Source organism: Cavia porcellus, unplaced genomic scaffold, assembly GCF_034190915.1.
Source record: "Cavia porcellus strain 051 isolate PalLab524CR breed Dunkin Hartley unplaced genomic scaffold, mCavPor4.1 scaffold_31, whole genome shotgun sequence".
NCBI lineage: Eukaryota > Metazoa > Chordata > Mammalia > Rodentia > Caviidae > Cavia > Cavia porcellus.
Window position 1 is genome coordinate 3,868,389 of NW_026947514.1, and position 21,156 is coordinate 3,889,544.

The 21,156-nt window shown below is 58.8% G+C and overlaps 1 protein-coding gene across 3 annotated transcripts; it reads right to left on the bottom strand.

Moving 5' to 3' along the window:
* Window positions 1-3,708: 3,708 nt before the first annotated feature.
* On the bottom strand, window positions 3,709-10,838 carry Dlk1 (delta like non-canonical Notch ligand 1). 3 transcript variants are annotated; one of them, XM_063240806.1, is made up of 6 exons: window positions 10,599-10,836; window positions 9,308-9,371; window positions 8,784-8,914; window positions 6,238-6,379; window positions 4,405-4,684; window positions 3,709-4,197 (listed from the first exon to the last, which is right to left on the bottom strand). In XM_063240806.1, exons 1-6 carry the CDS (start codon window positions 10,663-10,665, stop codon window positions 3,943-3,945), a joined length of 939 nt encoding a protein of 312 aa, XP_063096876.1. In that variant the 5' UTR covers window positions 10,666-10,836; the 3' UTR covers window positions 3,709-3,942. The 3 variants fall into 3 exon arrangements, with proteins under 3 accessions (XP_063096876.1, XP_063096875.1, XP_063096874.1); XM_063240805.1 differs by having other exon boundaries at window positions 3,709-4,203; XM_063240804.1 differs by having other exon boundaries at window positions 3,709-4,684; window positions 10,599-10,838.
* Window positions 10,839-21,156: the final 10,318 nt, after the last annotated feature.

Genomic DNA, 21,156 nt, shown 5'->3' on the forward strand with positions numbered 1-21,156 from the left:
TTATCTGCTTGGAACGAGAAAGGCACCTTTCTTCCATTACCTCTGCGAGGCATTAGCACTGGGGACGTGCTGGCTCCCACCTGCCTTGGAGGTCAGCGTCTCTGTCCCCTCTGCCCAGGTTGCTTCCCCCACAAGGCTGCTCCTGGCACCTTGAAGCTCACATGGTCCTGCCTGCCTCTGGGCTGTCCATCAGCTGCTGGGAGGAGCTGGGGATCCCTATTTCCTGAGAACACCCCCCCTCATGAGGACGTTTCTACCTTTGTAGTCAATCGTGTCTTACTGTTTTCTTCCATGTTTTATGCTTTGTTTTTGGCACTGAGGCTTAAAGCTGGGCCTTCACACGGAGCTCCATCCCAAGCCATTTCTTATTTCTTATTTTGGGGCAGAAGCTCTCTATTCCCCAGGCTGGGCTTGAACCTTGACCCTCCCACCTTGGCCTTCCAAGGCAGCTGGGATTACAGGTATGAGCAGCTGCACCCGGCTGCTTACAAGTGTCAGAACAGCACCAGTTACTGAGAAGACAGGAGGGGGAAGAGGGCAGGGCGGGAGAGAGCCTGGCACAGGGTCTGAGAGGAGGAGTCCCGGGGACAGGAGGCAGGCACCTTGGTCTCGAGGGTGGGCTCCTGGCCCAGGCGCAGAGGCTGTGGCCACCGCCCATAGTGCAGGCCTGTCAGGGGTGGGAATGGCGTACACACCCTGCTGTGTGGAGGTGAAAGGCACAAGTCTCACCCTCACCTTGAGGGCCCTGCAGGAAGCCCTAGAAGCTCTTCGTGGAGACCTGGGCCCCCCCTGGGTGCCTGGTGAAGGCTGGCACTGGGTTTGAGCTGTCCTTCATGGGTCCTCCATTGCCTGCCTGTCTCCTCTGGATGCCCCACCTCACCCTGCCTCTCTTGTCCCTGATCCACCCACGTCACCCACAGCCAACCATGACAGGGACCCTCCCGGCAGGAACTCTGGGTTCCCCATACTCCAAGCTTAGTCCAGAAGGGGTGGGGTCCCCGGGCCTTTGGGCCACACAGGGAAAGCTGGGTAGGGCCAAAGTAGGGGCTCCTGGATCGAAGGCTGAGCCCCTTCAGGGAACGGGGGACAGGTGCTGGCCGACGCCACTGCAAATCCAAGAAGCATACACATTCATAAGCCCTTGTTGTTTATTTTTCAATAAACAAGGTTTTTTGCATTGTCTGGACTTTTAGTAGGCGGGAAAAGCTCAAAGATCACCAAAGACATCTCTTTAAACATAAATAATTTGGTTATAAATTGCTAATCCGTCTCCTCCTCTTCCTCCTGTCTTAAAATTTGGGACCCAATAGAGACTGCGTCTCGGCTCCTCTTTAGCTCCTCCCTCGTAAACTGCACACCACACCGAGCCGGCCTGGGCCGCCCGGGCAGTCGGATCCCGACACTCTCAGCAGATATGGTTACCCATCGCGTGTGGAGGGGCCATGTCTGTGTGACGTGGAGACCTGGCGAGGCGCTAGCACTGCTCCTCCTAAACTGGGGTGGGCGCTGTGGAATTTGGGTGGGGCGGCCTCATCTGCGCTGGCTGGAGATCTTTTGTCACGTGGGAAAGGTGGTGGCACTCAAAGGGAGACTCTGCTCAGGACTCTCCGCTCCCACGGCATTGTACCTGCACTGCGCTTGGCTCGCGGGGACACTGCATGTCCCCTCCCCTCCCAGCCTGTCCCCCTCGGCCTGCACGTCCCGCAGCTCCCAACACGCTGCAGCAGGTGCTTGGAAATGCTCCCTGATCGCATGATGGTGGAGGATGGGGTGGGAAATGGGTGAGCAGGTGTCGAGGACAGCCGGGCCTGGCTCGCCCGTCTCGGGGTGACCTGGCTATCCTCCTGCCATGTGGCGATGGTGAAAGAAAACGTGGTGTGGAGAACTCGGCTGGAGCATCCAACCGTGAAATTTTGCATCAAATTTTGCATCGGGGGAAACCGAGGAACAGAATCGTTAGCGGTCTCAACCAAGGTCTCACGCTGAGAGCGGTCAGGCAGCGTACCAGACGACTGCCTGACACAGCCAACAATTCTTTTTTTGTCTTTTTAAGTTTTTGAAATGTTAGAACCAACTCAAAATGAGATGGGACGGTGGCTCGTGACTCCGGTTAGGGACAGGGTCACCAAGGGGGGGTAGGAGTGGAGTTGGGGTGGGGGAAGGAAAAGGGGCCCCTGGGTGATGGGGTGGGGCTGGGGTGGCAGGGCTGCACTGCTGGGCAGAGAGGAGGGGGTGAGGGTGGGAGGGGCTTGGCAAGGGGCCGAGACCAGGATTCGAGAACCAGGGGCTTGGGGTTGGGTGGAGGCCTTGGGACAGCTGGTGGGGCTTTGAGTCGGGAGGACAAAGGACTTGGGGAGTCGGTTGGGGGATGACGGTTGATGGTTGTGATGACGGTGACGCATGATCAGTGATGACGGTGGAGTGACCATGTGCGAATGACAGTGGATGACAGATGTGGCTATGGCTTGCAGCAAGGTAAACATGGCAAGTCAGACTTAGAAAAGCTAAGAATCTAGACTCTTCTTCAAAAGATTTAAGCAGCAAAATATAACTCACTGGTACCCAAGGGCTGTGTAGCTGGCCAATCCTAAGAGGAGCTGGAAAGCTACACAGAGCTCTGTCCCATGTCTGTCTTTTTTTTTTTTTTTTCTTTTTTCTTTTTTTTTTTTTTTTTTTGCAAAAAAGATAGCTCTTTTTAAAAAAAAAAAAAAAAAGGCAAATTCATAATTCAGAAGCTGGCTTGGTCTTCCGGATCTGAGAATTCTTAGCAACACAAACAGAAACCCATGGCCATGTAGACCAGGGCTCGTTCCACTGTGGCCACAGAATGAGGAAACGCCCCACAAGCGACTGTTTCCACCGTGAAAACCTGGGCGAGGGTGGTGTTGCCTCTCAGATTCTGCCAGGGGCACTTCCGGTCAAGGTGCACTTAAGTCTCAAAGACACTGCTAATCTACAGGGCAGGGGGTTCCCCCGAGGGGCGAGGGCCGGGCCTGGGGGAGGGCATGGGTGGGAGGTGGCTGCCTCTTGGCAGCTCCAGTGAATGGCACATTGTGACTCACGGGAAGCTTTCCACTTAAGAGTCAATCCAATATCAAGTGACTGTCCAGGATAGGCCAAAACCTTGGGGTCCCAGGATGGGACTCAGGCCTCAGCAGGTCCTGCGCTCAGGGTCAAGACGTTTCATAGCTCTGTTCCTAATTCTGAGTTTTGGAATCAGAGAGGACCTGGATGGTGGGTGTTCAAACCCCTCCTTCAAGAGGGGCACAGAGGTGGGCCCAAGACTGGGGTGGGGACTCGCCAGGAATCACACAGCGAGTTCGTGGCAGGGCTGGGACAAAGTCCCAACCCCCCAGTTGCCAACCCGGGGCTCGATCTCTCTCTCTCTCTGTCTCTGCCTGAACACAAACCACTGCACTCTAGGAACCCTCAAAGCTACTGGCAAGGTCTACAGGGTGCATGCGGCGTGAAAGGTGGATGTAAGTGCGAGTCGGATGTACACGTGAGAACTAACGAACAAAAGAGATTTGGCTTTTCACAGTGAGTGGTCATGCACAACACGCGTATGGTTTCACGAGGACCCTGTGTCCGAGACCCCCGGGGCGAGGGTGTCGCCACCGAGCCCTGGCTTGTTACCTTGTTTGTTTTTGGTCTTTTTGATATTTTTGGATCTTAAAGAGTTTAGAATAACATACTTATCTCTGTTACTCAGGTAAAGATGAAATTCTTATTATTCTTATCATGTGTTATCATGCATTAATAGAGAGGAGGGAGGATCGGTTTAGCGTTGCGTTGGTCACAGGGCAACACAAACACAATCTACATAAGCACAGCGTTCACCAGATTGGGCACAAGAGATAGCAAACTGCACCACAAAGATGAGACAGACCGCATGGTGAGCTCTGCGGAGCCCCGAGCTGGGCGGGGCCGTGGGAACGCTGCCTAGATCTCCTCCTCGCCCGACACCACCACGGCCTCCTTGCGGAAGGTGGTCATGTCGATCTTTTCCGGGAAGATGATGTTCACCGCCAGGTCCTCACCGCTGTTGTACTGCAGCAGCAGGTTCTTCTTCTTGCGCAGCATGCTGTTGTAGCGCAGGTTGGACACCCAGGTCTCGCACTTGTTGAGGAAGATGATGCCAACGGTGCCCAGCACCACTAGACCGGTGAGTACCCCCAGGATGGTGAAGCAGACGGCCTGGCCCTCGGTGAGGAGAGGGGTATTCTTGTTGAGCCGCTTCATGGACACCTTCAGGACTCGGTGCTCGGGCTTGGGCAGCGGCAGCTCGTGCACCCCCGGGGTCACGCGGTAGGGCAGGCTGTAACCGCTGGGCACGCCCACCACCCGCTTCTTCGCGCAGGTGGGGCCCGCAAACGGGGGCTTGCACAGACACTCGTAGCTCACCTGGGAGTGCTGCAGGCAGGTGCCCCCGTTCAGGCACGGGCTGCTGGTGCAGGCGGCCACCGGACGGCTGCAGGTCTTGTCGATGAAGCCGGCCGGGCAGCGGCAGCGGAAGTCGCCCCCGATGTCGGTGCAGACACCGTCGTTCTCGCACGGGTTGGGGATGCAGCTGTTGGTCATGATCTCGCAGAAGTTGCCTGAGAAGCCAGGGGGGCACAGGCACGAGGCGTGGAAGGCCTGGCCCTCATCGTCCTCGCAGGTGCCTCCGTGCTGGCAGGGAGAACTGAAACACAGGACAGGTGACAAGCCCTCGGGGGCTGGGCAGGGACAGCGCAGCCAGCCGGGCGCCCAAGACACACCTGGCTCTCCGTCATGACGCCAACCTGGAACCGGCCTGACCTCCCGGGCCAGGAAGCCCACGTCCTCTCCCACCTCTCGTTTCATGTCTCCGACCAAAGCACTGCTGATCACTCACTGGACAAAGGGGAACTGAGGCTGGGAGAGGCATCATTAGTCACAGCCCAGATCTACAGCAAGCCCCTCCCTTAAGCTCCATCCCTGGCCCACTGAGGCAGAACCAAGCAAAGCAGGGGCCACTCACCCCTCCAGGACCAGCTTCCCTGCATCCCTGCCATCCTGCCCGTGCCCCCCACGCCACCCCATCCTTGTGGTAATTTTTATTTCTGGCAGTACAGGCCCATGGACTATGGGGCTTACACCTTTGGGGACTCTCAGGGTGAAAGAAATAGGGGTAGCATGTGCCATGGCCAGCCACGGTCCGTGGAGTCCCTTTTGTCGGGGTGCAGACCTGGCTGGCTGGGACCAAGCCGAGCACACACAGTGTTTAAAAGCTTTCAAATGAGCAAGCCCTTGGTCACTGACAAGTGCAAGACACCAGGACTGCTACTCCGAGGCAAGAAGCTGGGCCCTGAAGGGATTCCGGGGACTTGGGCTCTACCTGAGCAGACTGGTTCAAGTTTGATAGAGACACGAGCACAATTTTTAAAAGTCTCACTCTGACCCCCTCAACCTCAATTGCTAGTAAGCTGCAATGGGGCTCAGCTGTCACTCCCTGCTGCCCTCCTCTGAACACTGATCTGCGGACCTCTGGGCTCTCCTCTCCACTCTGGGGGACCAGGTCCCCATTAACTTATTTTGTTCTTTTGTGCATGCTTGTGTTGGTACCAGGAAACGAACTCAGGACCTCACGCTTGTCAGGAAGACGCTGTGCCACTGAGCTATATCCCTAGCCCCAAGGCGAACTTACTTTGGAAGGACCCCCATCTTCTCCCAGCCCAGGAATGGGTTCTCTCTTCTAGATTCTTAACTCAGACTCTGCCTCCAGCCCCCAGCTTCCAGGCAACAAGACCAGGCTGAGCCAGGGCTGAACTGGCCAGAGCCCCTCCCCACTGAGCACTGCTGGGGGCTGGCCTACCTCCTCAGCCATCCCAGACAACCCAACTGCAGAGTCCCCCCCAGCCCCCCAAACAAACACCCTCTGCAAGGTGAGAGGAGAGTTCACAAACAGCCCACCCTGCTGGACTCTGATGTCTTATCCTGCTGTCTTCAGGAAATCATGCAGTCTAATCTACTGTCACTCACACGCATGGGGACTTGGGAACAGCAGGGGAAGAGGCAGTCACCCACGGGATCATCTGAACAAATGTGGAAATGACACCTTCACCCATAAATGCCCTGGCTCCAGCAGCCCCCCGGGGCATCCTGCAGCGCTGGCTTCTTTTGTCAGATGACAGGTCCACAGGGTCAGGCTGAAAGGAAGGGGATTTGGGGGGTGAAAAGACCCCCAAAACAGTCACAGTGGGAAAGCAGGTTTACCCATGGATGGCACAGGGCCCGTCCTTCTTCTGGCAGTCCTTTCCCGAGAACCCAGGGACACAGGCGCACTCGTAGTTTCCGTTCCCAAGGTCCATGCAGGTGCCGTTGTTGTCGCAGGGGATTGAGATGCAAGCCCGGACATCTGGAGGACAGAGAAACCCAGAAGTTAGCTTCCCCTCTGTGTGCCAGGGACCCCAAGCGAGCTGCAAAATGGTCCTGCTGAGGACTGCAAAGGGGGGCTCATAAGAAGAGGATACAGTGATCCCCCAACCCAAGAAAACCCCGAAGTACTTGAGCTATGTAGGAAGCAGAGGGTTCTGCCTGGCTAAGGTCAAGCATCAGAAAGCCATGGCCACAGGGCTCCAACACAGGACAGCTAGGCCCTTTCTCTGGCACCTGCAGCCAGGCCACATGGCCGTGACCTTCACTGCAGACGCCAGGCCCTTCCCCCCAGGGGTTCCCCAGTGTCCAGTCTGCCCCTTGCACTTGCAAGACCCGCGGGGGGAACTGTGAGAGCTGACTTCACCCCAGCAATGCCTCACTCCACCACCCCGAAGCCTTTCAGCTCTGAGGCTGAGCTAAGGGGCCTGGGGCCCCAGCAGCACCTCCTGAAGCCAGCAGAATGAGCTATTGAGCTGCCTGTCCACGGGTTCCGTGAACACTGGTTTATCTCCACCGCCTTTTAACACCTCCCGTCAGCTTGGTTCATTATTCGGGCTCAGCAAGCCGGGGATGAGCAGCAGAGGGGGCCAGGCCAGGGGCTCTCTGACGGGGGAGACCCCAGCTCCCTGGCAGCGCCACACAACAACCCTTGCTCATCCTGTCTGCTCTAACCTGCTACCATGCGGCAGCGGAGTTCAGTGACTCCCCTGCTCTGTGCCTCAGTTTCCCTCGTCCTAACAGAAAAGGATCCCTCTCCCTTTTCTGTAATTTGAGCTGCTGCACCTGCTAAATAGATAAAAAAAAACCAGGCCTGGCCAGGCACATGGGAAGTCAAGGGAGACTGGTAGGGGGGCAGGAGGTGGATTTTCCCCCTTTCCAAGAGACCCATGCCCTTGGGGAGGGGAGACTGCCATCCATCAAGCAGCAAGTGTCTGGATGCTGTGCGGATGGACCCTCACGGGCTCCCGATGCGAGGAGACATAAGGAGGATTTATCTGTAAGGGCAGCACTGGCGAAGCATTAGCACACACAGCCCCGCAGCAGGACCCTAATTCTCCGCGCCCAGCTCTCCCGTCACTTCGCACCTTAAATTGGAGCTGAAGAGCTGATGACCACCCCAGCCTGGCCCTGCTCCTCTCCCCGAAACACCAAACCCCGCGAGCTGTCAGCCTGCTGGGCCTCCAACCCGAGGCAGGGATGGATTAGACTGCAGCAAGGAGAAAGCTGGGGGGTGGGGCTGTCTCTGCCACAAAGGGTGGCAATAACCCGGAGAACTGTCCCTCCTGGAACCCTAGACTGCCCCCCCCCAAAAGCCAGTCTTTGTCAAGCTGGAGGGGAGGGGATGTGCAAAGGGCCCTGTGGGAAGAGGCTTTTGTCTGGAAAACCCCTCTGGGTGTTCAGGGTGTTCTGCGCCTGAGGTTTTCTGCATTCAGATACCAAAGGGGCTCCAGGCTAACATCCTCACCCTGATGCCAAATCAGCTCTAAGCTGCTGCGGCTGCTGCTGCCACCCCCAGTGCTGCTGTTACTGCAAGGGGCCGCACAGCTGCGTGCCAGAGAGTCACCTGCAGACAAACCCTGCGCCCTGGCCCCAGGCTTCTCTGAACCTCAGTTTCCCTGTCTGTGCAAAGGGGAGTGAGGCCCTGGGGCAGCTACCTACACCACTTTTGCCTGCTGCTGGGAGACTTTTTGAGGACTCTGGTTTGTCCAGACATTAGGGCAGCGTTTGCCAAATGAGAACGGGCTCCGATGAGCATTTAGCAGCCAGCGACAGCCAGCTCTTCGTGGCTCAGGGTGAGGGAGAGCAAAGACTGCGTGAATCCATGAAATCCACGATAACATCAGTCTACTTGGCAGCCCCTCCTCAGCCTCTAGCTGCCCCCAACCTCCTGCCTCGCTGAGGGCTGGGCACCACAGTGCTGGGGTCAGAGGCAGCACCCCACCTTGCCCCCCATTTTCTGCTGGCCCTCTGCAGCCTCCTCCGTCTTGCCTGTGACTCTTGGCATCTAAACCCTGAGACACCCCAAGTCCTGCGCCGTGGCTGGCCAGATCTATGCAGGTGCCTGGTGCCTGTGTCCCATCAGCTCAGTGTGGTGTGTTCATCTCAGTGTTGTGTGTGTGGTGTGTGTTTATTTTGTGCATTTTAGTCCACAGGCATCCGTCCCTCCAGCCACCATGTTGCTGGGAGCTGGCAGAGCACAGGTGGGCAAAGCCAAGTCCCCACCTCTGAGGGCACCAGTGGGAAGTGTATACTCAGACTTTCACGAGGGCCCTGCAGGGAGGGGGCTGGTATGCAGGGAGGGGGCCCTGCAGGGAGGAGGGAGGGGAGCAGCCACCAGGCAGGGAGGGCAGGCGAGGGTGAGGGTGGGCAGAGGCAGTGCCCACCTAAATCGCAGAGTTTGCCATCCCAGCCGTCCTCGCAGATGCAGTCCCAGGCCTCTTCGCAGTGGCCGTTAGCACAGCCCGGAGCGGTCACGCACTGCTCACACTGGGGTCCCTGCCAGCCAGGCTGACACCTGCAGGGAGGGGCAGATGGAGACCTTTGAGGGGCTCTGGGGTAGACAGGGGCTCAGGCTGCTTTCTGTGTGACTATGAGAGCCTTGGGAGATATCTTGTTCATGGCCAGGCCAGTGGGTCCCAGGAGCACATACCAGGCCACCTGCATGAAAAAACTCAGAGAGAACAGGCCGAGGGGCAGACGCAGAGGGGCCCTGAGAGCTCAGGGAGACTGCGTTTTGCCGCAGTGGCCCGCAGAGGCCCCCCCTTCCACCCCCACCCAACTCCCCCACCAGTGATCTGCCAGGGAGCTGCCGCAGAGCAGTGGCCAAGGCCCCTCCCTCCCAGCCTGACTCCTCCCACCCCAGGACTCTGCATGGCCCCACCAGCTGCCCCCAGAGCCACGCAGTTACCTGCACACGCTATCATCCTCACAAAATCCATTTTTAGGGTCACAGGGCGGGTCGCATTCAGCTCCTGAGGCACAAGAAAGGTTACTCAGTTCACCCCTCAAGGCCCCAGGACCAGGGACAAAGCCCACCACCTGCCCCCCCTCCCAGGAAGCCATTATCTCTCCTAGGCCCCACATCCGGGTGCCCAGTAGGCATCTCTCCTGTGACGCATGTAGCTCAACTACGCAGTAAAAAATTCCCTGCCACATTCCTAGCTATGGGACCACCACAGAACCCTGCCTCGTGTCCACGACCAAGACAGACAGCTCTCCGCTCCCTGAAAAAAACACGAAACCTCAAATCCCCCCTAAAAGTGGGGAGGGGGACACTGTAGAAGGAGCACTTGTGACCCCAGGCATTCAGCCAAATCTTCACTTTGGCAAACTGAGCTCCAAGCGGGGGTTACAGAATTTGAGGTTTTCTGCCCTGGGAAAGCTCAGACAGGTTCACCTGACCAGGTTTTTAAAAAAAGGTGACTGGGTTTGTTGTTTTCTTTTCTTTCTTTCTTTCAAGGTGAATTCTGTCAAACCAGGAACCTAGGTAGGTCACGTTTCCACCATTTCCCCTACTGTGCACTCCTCACTTTGGGAAGCAAACGCAGGGGGCTTGCAGGGCAGGCTGAGATTCCACCTATGCTAAGGATTCTGACGCTTTAATTGGCACCTACTGTATGCATTGCTCTCCGGTTCCCACACAGCCCCCGCCAGGCCCATGGCGCAGTGGGGGCGGGGGCGCTGCGGGAAGGGGGCAACTGCCGGAGACAGATGGCCGCTGCAACACGAGTGTCGCAGCCCCTCACCTAGAGACACGCACCACGCAGAAGCGGCCCTGGCAGGGCTCCTGTGGCGAATTTGGGGCTGCGACGGCAAAGTCACCCCCTAATGTCCCCCGCAAACCTGTTCCCGAACGCGCACGCGGGGGCACCCCCAAAGTTGCACCCCAGATCCTTTTAACATAAGACCTCCACGCATCGCCTCGTTTTTCCATACCTCTTCAAGCGACCCCCTAGAGCAATCGCCACTTGCGCAGCGCGGGAAAGGGCCGGGGTCCCCACGGCCTGGACCCCCTCCCCCCGCCCCTTCCCCTCCCCCTCCAGAGCCCCAGGGCCGGGCTGGGCGCGCGGGCGGGTCTTAGGGTTAGGCGGGACGGGCAGAGCTGGGGCGCACGGGACGGGGCGTGCGGGGTGCGGGCGGCCGCGGGGCGTCGCAGGCTTCCCCAGAGGGGGCGCGAGCCGGGCCGCCGAGGGGCTCACCAGAGATGCGGGGGCCGAAAGCCAGCAGGAGCAGCAGGACGTGCGGGAGGGCTGCGGTCGCGGTCATCGCGGGGCGGCCGGGGTCGCGGTCCGGGGAGCGGCGCGGGGACAGGTTCAGCTGCGGGCGCCGCACTGGGCTTCTGGGTGCGGACGCTGTAGGGGGCGCGGGCGCGCGGCGAGGGGAAAGCCAGGGCTGCTCCGGGCCGCACCACGCTCTCCGCTGCCGCGCCGAGGAGCTGCCGCCGCGCCGCGCGCGCCGCCCTTTCGTACCGCCTCCCCCGGCCCCCGCCCCGCCCCGCCCCGCCTCGCCTCGCGCGCACGGGGCCGGCGCCGGCCAGTCCCGGTGACCCCCCCGCCCCTCGCAGGCCGCCCCCCGCGCCGCCGCGTCCGGAAGCCTGCTCGCCTCGCGCGCACCGGGCGCTCGTGGCTAGACGGGCGCAGGTACCCGGGCGCGCGATTGGCACACGGTCCCCACCCAGGCCCGCAGGGCTCGGGTCGCCGGAACCCAGCCCCGCCCGGGCCGCAGACCCCCGGGAAAGCGCAGCACACACTCGCGGCACAGAGACACACGCAGGAACACACTTATCCGCGAGGTCCCGAGCACGCGTGCCAGGGATCAGATGCCGAGGAGAAGACAAATGCACACCACGAAGATGTGGACCACGCACATCACCACACACGCACTCAGAAAAACCACCAGCAAGAGCCGCGTTCCCCCGATCTCCTCCGCCATGGAGAGGCAGAAAGTGCAGCCCCCTTGGAGCCACGCACCCCAGACCCAAAGGAGCCACCACCCGGACGCGGGGCACAGCTGCGCAGGCAGCACCGCCACACGTCAGAGCACGTGCACCCCTGCTCCACACACGACACCGCGTGCTCGTGCCTGTGCCACGGGCAGGGCCTTTGTAATGCCCAGATGTACACTCGGACTCACACGCATGGGCCGACGCACACCTGATTGTCACAGGCACCCCACCCAGTCTCCAAAATGACGCATCACACATCTTTGGGGAAGCGCTTACAAAAGCACACATCTGCAGTCACCTGGCACACAAGTTCGCTCGACACAGGCACAACAGGATCCATCTTTGTCCACAGTGACACATGTTGACAACCTGGAGTACGCTCATGCACACGTGTGTATACACACACACACACACACACACAGAGGCATAAAGCTGTATTCCAGCCACACTGGAAGGCCCAGGGCCAGGGGTCGCCAGTGGGGTGGGAGATGCTGATCCTATCAGATTCCCTCCCCCATGCAGAGCTCCTGGGGGGTGGCGCCCATTGTCCTTTCTCCCAGAAGCCCCAGCCCCAGGTTAGAGCCCTGGTGGGGGAGGAGGCTTGGCCTGGAAGCACCCCTCTCCCAACCTGATGCTGGGAAGACACAGTAGGGGAGGGAGGGGCGATTAAAGGGGGTGGACCTCCTGGAACCCAGGAAGTTGGGACTTGGGGATGGGTCATTCTTCAGTGCTTAATTTGCATATAGATCCCAGGTACCCGGAAGCCGCTGTTCCCCCTTCAGCCATAGCCCCTCCCCCCATGCTGGGAGACAGGGTTTTGCCTCAGACTCTTGGGGGTAGGTGCTTTGGCCTCGAGGCCATCTGGCCACGCCCTGGCAGGTTTAAGGACAGGCTTGGAGAGTAGGAGCCCCTGCTGCTGGTGCTCGCTGGCAGATGTACGTGTGGTTGGGGTGCCCAGTCTTGTGGAACCTGTCTCCTCACAGATGTTCTCTACAGTAGACTCCGATGGGGGGCGGCAGACTGGAGGGAGCAGAGGGGTGCCCACCGCATGCCCCCCAGTTTCTAGGCTCTTCTCTGTTCCCATACAGATCAGCACACAGTCAGGCTAGCAGGTCTCTCCTGCCAGAGGTCCCGCCATCCACTGCACTGTGCAAACTCACCAAGGTCTCCTCAGCCCTCTTTCCATTCTTTCCTCCTTCCAAGGCCTCTGATCTCGGTTTCCAAAAGTATCCCAGCCTCCCAGCCGGCAGGCAGGCTGAGAAAGGCCTGGGTTCTCTGTCAGAAGGCAAGCAAGGCTGGAGGGTCTCGGGGCTGAGCTGCTGTGCAGGAGGCTTCCTGCTCCTGCCCGAGTCACAATGAGAGCTGTGGAGCATAAGGACCACAAAGGGGACTCCAGGGGCGAGGAGTGACCCAGGCCCCTCTGACCTCCCCAGTTCTGGAAAGGGAGGGGGGTGGAGGCACAGACATCTTCCCCAAAGGAGTCACAGTGGAAATGTCTTGGGCACTGATTGTAAGATGCTCCCTAGGCAATGGGCACTGCCGTGGGACCCCAGGTCCATCCTGAACCCCAGATCCATCCCATGCTTGCTGCGGGCCCCACGCTTTTTCTCTTGAGTCTTTTTCTTGTCTTTAAGCAAAGATGACACGCATGTTCCCAAAGGGAGCTGGGGTTTTGCAGGCAGAAAGCCTCAGTGCTTACAGCCCCTCCGGGGCTTTCTCCTACATCTGCAGCTTAGCCCTGGCCAGCTGAAGGCAGGGGACAGGCAGGATTTTAGCGGCCACAGGCTGCCACGGGAGGGAGGGGGCTTCCTACCTACCAGCCAGGGAGGTTTATGTTGGTTTTTCTCTTGTCTCAGTAAAGCATTTATACATTCGGGAGGCTAGAGATTTCTTTGTAGCAAGCAGACACAGAGAAAGGGGAGTTTAGGGCCTTACGGAGGGGAGATCCGGACTGTTACAGGCTCCAGGGCTACACAGAAAGATGGAAATGCCAGTCTGGTCCCTCTGGGAGAAGTCGGGCCCGACTGCTATTCAAGCAGATCCTGGGAGCTGGGGACTGGCAGCCCCCTCCGCTGTCTGCGCATCTCTCTCCCCTCTTCCTCTCCTCCCATCCAGGGCTAGTGGATAGGACTCGGGGGGCACTTCAGTAGTAGCTTTTTGTGGACATGGCTGTCTCCTGGTCACCACGGTCCCACTGGTATGTTGAGGAAGCAGGGCTGAGGGCTCTTCTGCTGCCCGGTACCCCAGGGGCAGAGGAGCACTAGAGCTGGCAGGGGCTGGAAGCTTCTCTTCCTCCCCTTCCTAGGCCTCTCCAAACCCTGACCAGCCCTAGCAAGCCGGCACTGGATGCTGGGCTCTGGGTTAGAGACACAACTGCTGATCACGGCTGCTCAGTGCTGGCACTGGAGGGGCCTCTGAGGACCCAGTGCCCAGGACCCAGGGCTCATGGATACCATCATTGTACTGAGACCTAGATCTTAGTCATGAGCCTCTGCTTCCAGGTAGACTGGCCAGTGATTCCCAGATGTCTGTGCGCCCACACATCCAGTCTGCCCTGGTGCAATGTCACACAGACAAGGAAACTGAGGCCCCCTGGGGTTTCACAGCCACTCTGATTCCCCAGCCCATACAGGACACATTTTTTCACCCTCGCACCAAGAGGACAGTGGCATCCCTGGTCTTGTGCTGCTCCTCCAGAGACCAGGACCCCCCTTGGGCCAGCAAAGTGGGGTCCCTGCCTCCCAGACAGGACTGGGGATCAAACCCTTCTGGAAAGGGGCTCCCTACAGAGCAGCAGCTCCCCTAAGGATTCTGATTCCTGCTCTGCTTGTCTCATCAGAGCTCCGACAGTGGTGTCCTGCAGACAGAGGCTGGAGGTGCTAACACAGGGCCAGCAACTAACAGAGGAAATTTGAACCCGCGTCCTATACAGAAACAGGCTCAGTGCTCAGACAAGAGTTGTGGTAAGAGCCATGAGAGCCAGGAGGAGAGGGAGGAGGCTCCCTGGGGTTTACTGCGGTCTCCCAGCGGGGAGAGGGGCAGCATGGTAGTTTGGCACTTCTAGAGCTTCCTGCAGACACCAAAGAGATCGAAGCTGCCCCCCTTGGATTATCCTTCCTGTTGGAAGAAATTGGAAATAGAGAAAAAGATTTCTGCCAAGGGGAGGGGTCTGGGGGTGGATGATGCAGGGAAAGCAGTTGCACAGCAGGGTACTTTAGGCTCCAAAACCCCGCCACAGTTCAGTTTCAAGTTCAGTCAGAGACAAAGCTCTTCAGTCTCCAGTGTGTTCTAGACAGGGAGCCAGAACTGGCCACGGAGGCTCGCACCGTGCGGTGGGGTCTCAGGCACAGCCTGCAGGGCTCACAGGAGCCTGGCTTCTGCGGGTCCCAGAGCTATGTCATCTACAGGGGCGAAACCAGAGTCCAGGAGAGTCATTACTCTAAGTCCCTGCTTACTGCTGGTCTCAGCTCTGTGACTCCTCGTCTCCAGAGATGGGGCTTAAAAATAGACTTATCGCTCTCCCCACATGGGATCCATGTGGGTATGGGGTTCACAAGTCTAACTGTCCACGTCACCAACCCACTGATCCTGTTGGAGGGTGCTGCTGAGTCAGGCCGCTTTGGGGCGCTCTTGGGGTCTCCAGTAGGGTTTATGATGATGCTTCACCCCCTCCCCATATCTGGTAGGTACAGATGTACCCCCCAACCAGTGCAGAGAGGATGGAGGACCGCAGGGGAGGGGAATCTTTGCATCATTACACTGCCTGGGCAGTACAGTAACTCTTCATCCATAAGAAACTCCCAAAAGTTAATTCTCCATAAAACGGAGGCTGAACTCTTCCAATGTAGTCTCGTCTCTGCCCAGCAATAGCTGAACACCTCCTGCCTGTGTAGTGCCCTGCAGGAGAGGATGGGGCAATGACTCCCACCGTGGTCCTCAGAGGTCACAAAGATGAGATCTGATACCTGGACACCTCTGAGATTCAGGAATCAGTGCTGGGAGCAGAGCCAGCAAAGAGGGTGCCCAGTATGGGCAGGGCAGGCACATGCATTGGAAGGACCCTGAAGGACGCGGTAGAGTTCCCTGGAGTGACGTGTACGTGAAGGGACTTTCGAGGCTGAGGTGTGGGCTTGAGTGCACACATTCACATGCGTGGTGGCTGGAGAGTAGGCTGAGAGCCAGGCATGGTGGTGTGTGTTGGTAATCCCAGCTCTCCAAAAGGTTGAAGCAGGAGGATTGCTTGACCCCAGCCTACTGGGCAACACAGAGAGATCTCCTCTCAAACAAAGGGTACAGGTTGTTCAGTTAGTTCACCAGGAATTAGCGTGGGGGAGGATGACACACTGGGGAAGGACGGCAAAGCCTTTAAGGTTTTGGACACAAACCTGCCTTTATGCATGCATGCATGTGTGCGTGCATGTGTGTGTTGTGTGTGTGTGTGTGTGTGTGTGTGGTGCTGGGGCTGGAAACCTGGGCCTCATGCAAACTAGACAAGCACTCTGAGCTATATGCCCAGCTGCTCCCGGGTTGGACATGTACTTTTAATCCTCCTGCCTCGGCCTCCCAAGTAGCGGAGACTGCAAGTGTACAGCACCCCACCAGTTGCCTTAACTGTTCTTGAATGCGTTACAGAGCATCCTGATCTGCAGAGCAAGAGCATCCCTCCTTCGTCCCCCTAGGGTCACCCTACGAATGCATCATGCCCAAGCTTGATGCTAAGTCTTGGGAACCAGGCCGAGCCACCCACACCTGCCCAGCTGAGGGCCCACCTTCTCCCTTCCCAGGCAGGGCAGAATCAGAGGAGTCCACCAGAGATGCAGGCAAGGGGCCGGATACCCCAGAAACAGGACAATATCTTCTCCAGGCTGGAGTTCCTGCAAGGAGAGGCTCTGTCCTGGCCCCAGGCTAGCAGTTTTTGGGGTGACTGCAGCGGAATCCTCACCTCATCGCATCTGTGTCTATACGAGGCGGGCAAGCGAGGTGCTCAGCCTCCAAGGCCTGCTGGCAGGGAGCTCTGTCAAGTTTAAGGCTGAGAAAGCACACTGCTCTCGAGGAATTTAAGATGTGCTGGAACCGTCTTCCTTATGTGTAAGGAAACATTACCATTTTCGCGCAATTATGTACGAAAGCAAAAGTTTTCTGCGCGTTCTGCGTGAGGGAAGAGACCTCCTGGAAGGAAGAGCATCAGCTCTCTGTCCCCAGGGAGGAGGGAGGAAGGGGTGCACCCGGGCCTGTGGGGGCCTGGCAATGCTGGCCCCACCCCAGCCTGCGTCCCCCAGCCTGCGTCCGGTGCAGCCACCCCAGGACACTCTGCCCGCCTGGCATCAGTGGATGCTGCTCGTGCATCTGTCCCCAGCATCGCCAACGCGTCTCCTGCAGCCCGGTGCCCTGCAGCCTGCGCCTACGTTGCCACCCGAGAGGCGTTTGTGGATTAAGTGAATTAGTGAATAAATGAATTAGGCACCAAGTGCTCTCTGAGTCACCATGGGCCCCTCGGAGAGACCCTGTGTCCTAGCAACTGGGCACCGCGGGCGGGCGTCTCCAGCCCTCACCGGCCTCTTGCTGCCTGTCCCAGGATTGCTGACCTCCCAGATGGGCGTTCCTTCATTCCCTCCCCACCAGCACCCCAGCTCTGGCTCCGGGCGTGTGGGGAGCAGCTGTGTGTGGACCCCATTCAGCGCTCAGCAGCCCCTCCCACTCCTGCCCACCTCCCCCAGCGCCCGGCTGCTCTGAACCGCTCTGTTCCTATGGCGACGCGGAGCACCTCGAGCCCTACCTAGCTATCTGCAGCCAGGCTCCCGCTGGGCACAGACCATAGGGGACGCCAGGCCCAGCTGACCCTTGTCCCGAGGAGCCACGTACGCATGCATGCACACACACACACACACACACACACACACACACACACACACACTTGCACACACAGTGTGGCTCGGTATCCAAACTCAAGTTTAGATGGGAAGAGGATCTGGGACTGCGGTGGGGAAGGCAGGGGGAACCAAGGCACCAAGACACGGTGGTGTGCAGAGGCCCCAGCTCCCCGTGATGTGCATGCTTCTTGGGGATCACAAACATGTCTAATACAGCAATAAATCCGTTTTTAAAGTCCAGCCTCCTGCTAGAGCCCTGTAATTTGATGGCTGCAGAGAAATGTCCCTTTCTCCTTCTATCTCTTCAGCTGGGAGGTTCCTTTCCCACATACCGACCCAGACACTGAGGCCCAGAGAGGGTGAGATGTTCCCTGAGGGTCACACAGCAAGGAATTGACAGAGGGGGACTAGAATGTTGAGGAGTGGCTCCCCACTGTGCTGGGAAGCCTGGAAGAGTGGACTGTGAAGGGTCCTTGGAGCAGGCCCCGTCCCAGGTCCAATCACAGAGCCCACGGACAGGGATAGAGAAGAAACCATGTCATCATGGTTGGACTTCAGTTGGGAACAGGGTAGTCCCTGTTCAAGGCTTCAGGGTCAGAAAGCCTGGGGACACAGGAGGCCACCCCAGCACAGCTCCCAGACACAGTGGTCGCCGCCCTCTTTTCCTCTCTCCTTCCTTCCTCTCCCTGCAAGCCCAGGGTGGGGTTGAACCGCACTGTGCCCTCGGGCCCCTCTGGTCCACCTGCACCCCCTGCCGTCTGAACCCTGGCCTCACTCAGCCTCCTCCCTGGGGCTGCGCCCCATCACAAGTCCGCCCTCCCCTCCCAGATTCATTTCCGCTCCCCGGGGCTCCTCGAAGGGCAGGGCTGGTTCACAGTGGGTGCAGACTGGGCATCTGTGGCAGTGAATTGTGCCGTCTCATCCTCAGATGACAAGCACTGGGCTTGCGTGGGGAGCTGGGAGATGGGAAATGGTCTTTTATGCCCGGGGAGCAGCTTCTCCCTGCGAAGATTTGCCTTCAGCCTTTAAACCCTTCGAATCGATTCTGTGATAAGTTTCTTTTCAGTGGCTTTTCCTGCTTCTCTCCTATGGGCCAATTATCTCAGCCTGCAACTCCCTTCACCCCTCCTCCCCTCCACAAGTGGCCGTGCAACAGCCTTAGCTGTCCAGGGCCAGCACAGGGCCCAGCGGTGCCTCAGGACCTCATGGAGATCGCTGCCCTCTCAGCCTCCCCACGGTTTCCAGCTTGTTTGGAGTTTTGGTTTTGTTTTCCTGTGAAGGAGAGAGAACGTTTCCAACACACACAGTGCTTCTCAGCATCTTCTGAACATGGGGCAGGGCCGGGGGGGCATCAAAAGGTGAGCTGGGGGTGATGAAGGCTCTCGGGGCCAGTATTGCTTCCCTGGCAGGAACACTGGACTAGCCAGGAAAAGTCTGGGTGCTTAGTAGGTCCTCAGCATCCCGGCACTGGCTTCGCCCCTATCCTAAGGATGCTGGACATGCTGCGGGGTCAGGAAGGGCTGTGCACACTGCCTGTCAGGACCACCCGGGGCAGCGCCATCTGGGTCCGGGGCCCTGACATGCGACCTTGTAGCCGGCCATGGAAGCGTGGCCACTGACAGCAGCCACACCAGCCACCCACTGCCTTTGCCCAGGAGGGGCTCTGCCCTGGGGTCTGCGCCCAGCCCACTCACCAGCTTGAGTCAACCAGGGACGGGGAACATCGAGGCTGGAGGCCCGAGTGAGTCAGGCGAGGGAAACAGATGGCACAGGCAGGATGGTTCCGCCAGGGAAGGTTTAATAAGGGGCTATTTACAGAGGGGGGTACGGCGTGGAGGAGACCAGGCGGGCACGGCAGCCTCTGTGCCCTGGGCCTGGGGTCCAAGCTCAGTGTGGCCACCTGGACTGCTGAGTGCAGAGGTGATGAGTGGGACCCCCGGGGCACAGAGCTGGGGCAGAGGGCGGAGAACATGGCCACAGGGGACGAAAGGCCAAACACCCGCCGGCTGCAGGGCACCGTGGCATCCAACCGCCTCCTGCTCCAGGGGGCAGGTGAGGCTAGAGAACGTCCGAGAGTGGGATCAGACCCAGGTCCCCTCCTGACCCGGCTCACCGCCCTGGTCCCCATCAGCTCAGGCCCTCCAGGAAGTGGCATCACTCCCGCAGGCTGCCCTGCTGCCACCTGGAGGCTGCATGCTGGGTGACATCTCCTCCCAGAGGCTTCTGGGGGCTCAGAAGGAACCCATGATGCCCTCCCCCTGCCATCTGAGCTGAGACCCACCCTCAGAGGGTGGCTGACTTCTGTATGCACAGGAAATTGGCAAGGAGGTGGGCATAGCCCTGGGAGGCCCCCTCTGGGCCTGTTTCCACACATGGTCTCATGGTCACATGGGTGGGTCAGAGGACAGTCGGTGGCCGGACAGGGCCGGAGAGCACAGGATACACACACACTTCCCCAGGTGGCAGGGAAGAGCGCCTGGCTGGGAATAAAGCCCCAAGATGGAGAAGCACGGAGGGGACAGGAAGGCCGCAGAGCTCACCCAGGGAGAGGAGCTGGACTGGCCTGGGGCTGGGGGGCAATCCCATGAGCCTCTGCAGCAGCCCCTCCAGTCCATGGTGCCTTCCTGGATCCCAGGAACCCCCAGTCCCCTGCTCCTGGTAGACACACAGACAGGAGTCCGGATGGTGATCAAGAACAGAGAGCAGAGAGAAGAGCTGGGTCCCCCACTGCGTCACAGGGCTGTCACTGGGATGAGGACGAAGGGGTGGGCGCTGGGGGTCAGCAGGTGCCGTTGGGGCAGGCTGGGGCCAGGAGAGGGTAAGGGGAGGTGCACAGTGAGAAGAGAACAGGGGCACAGGGGAGGGGGCTCTCCAAGGGCTTCGGGGAGCACAAGTGTACGTGTGCGTACGTGTGCGTACGTGTGCCTTCTGTAGGGGAGGCCCCAGGGCATTTGTGGGCAGAGAGGCTGCAAAGGCAGCTGGAGTGTAATTGATTAATTGGCTCCCAGCTGGTGGGCAAGAGGATTTGAACCCAGGCCTCCGCTGACCAGCAACCCAGTCAGCCACACCTGATGAGGGCTCCTCAGCCCCCAGGACTTGGCCAGGCCCCTGGGGTCCTTTCCCTGCCCTCCTCCATGCTGAAGCAGCTACCCTGGCCGGCCGGCAGCAGACCACTCTGTGACTGTCCTTGTCACAGGAGCCTCCGGCGTTAATTGTGCTGTTAACTTTCTAAGTGGTTTCACATTGATTTTATTTACTCAGAGTCCAGCATCTGTCACACTCTGCTTCAGAGACCTGCGAGCCACTTTGTGCACTGGTGAGGGTGGAAGGAAGGCCTTGGTGTACGTCTGAATCTGCCTCTTTACTCCAACCTGCTACAACTGAGTGCCCGGGGACTGTTTGTTGAATGAATATGTGCTGGATAACAGCATTGTGAATGTTTGGCAGGAGAGCTATTTCTCTCTTCCTTGTACCTATGGGTAAACTGAGGCCCACAAAAGTACTCTCACCCCTGGCCGATCTTTGCGGGGAGCCCTAATGCTGTCTTTTTTTTTTTTTTTTTTGTCTTTTTCGGTACCCGGGATGAAACTCACGACTGCCTGCTTGCAAGGCAGGCGCTTATGCCGCTGAGCTAAATCCCCAGCCCCCCCTAATGCTATCTTAGTTTGGTTTGTACCACAGTCAAGCACGTGGAGGCCTCCGAAGGGTCCAGGGAGCGCTCTGTTGGCTTTTTTGGGATGTGGACGCAGCTGCCCTTGGCTCTGTGGTCCCCCTCACTGCAGACCTGTTGACTGTAGAGAGTCTTGGAGTCCTGGGAGAGGCGGAGCACTGTGGAAGGGCTCCCCGGTCCTCTCCTGGCTCTTAGAGACCCCGGGCCTGGACAGCCCAGCTTGCCGTGCTGACCTCCAAGCCCGGGTCTGGGAGGGCCTCCCTGGAAATGCC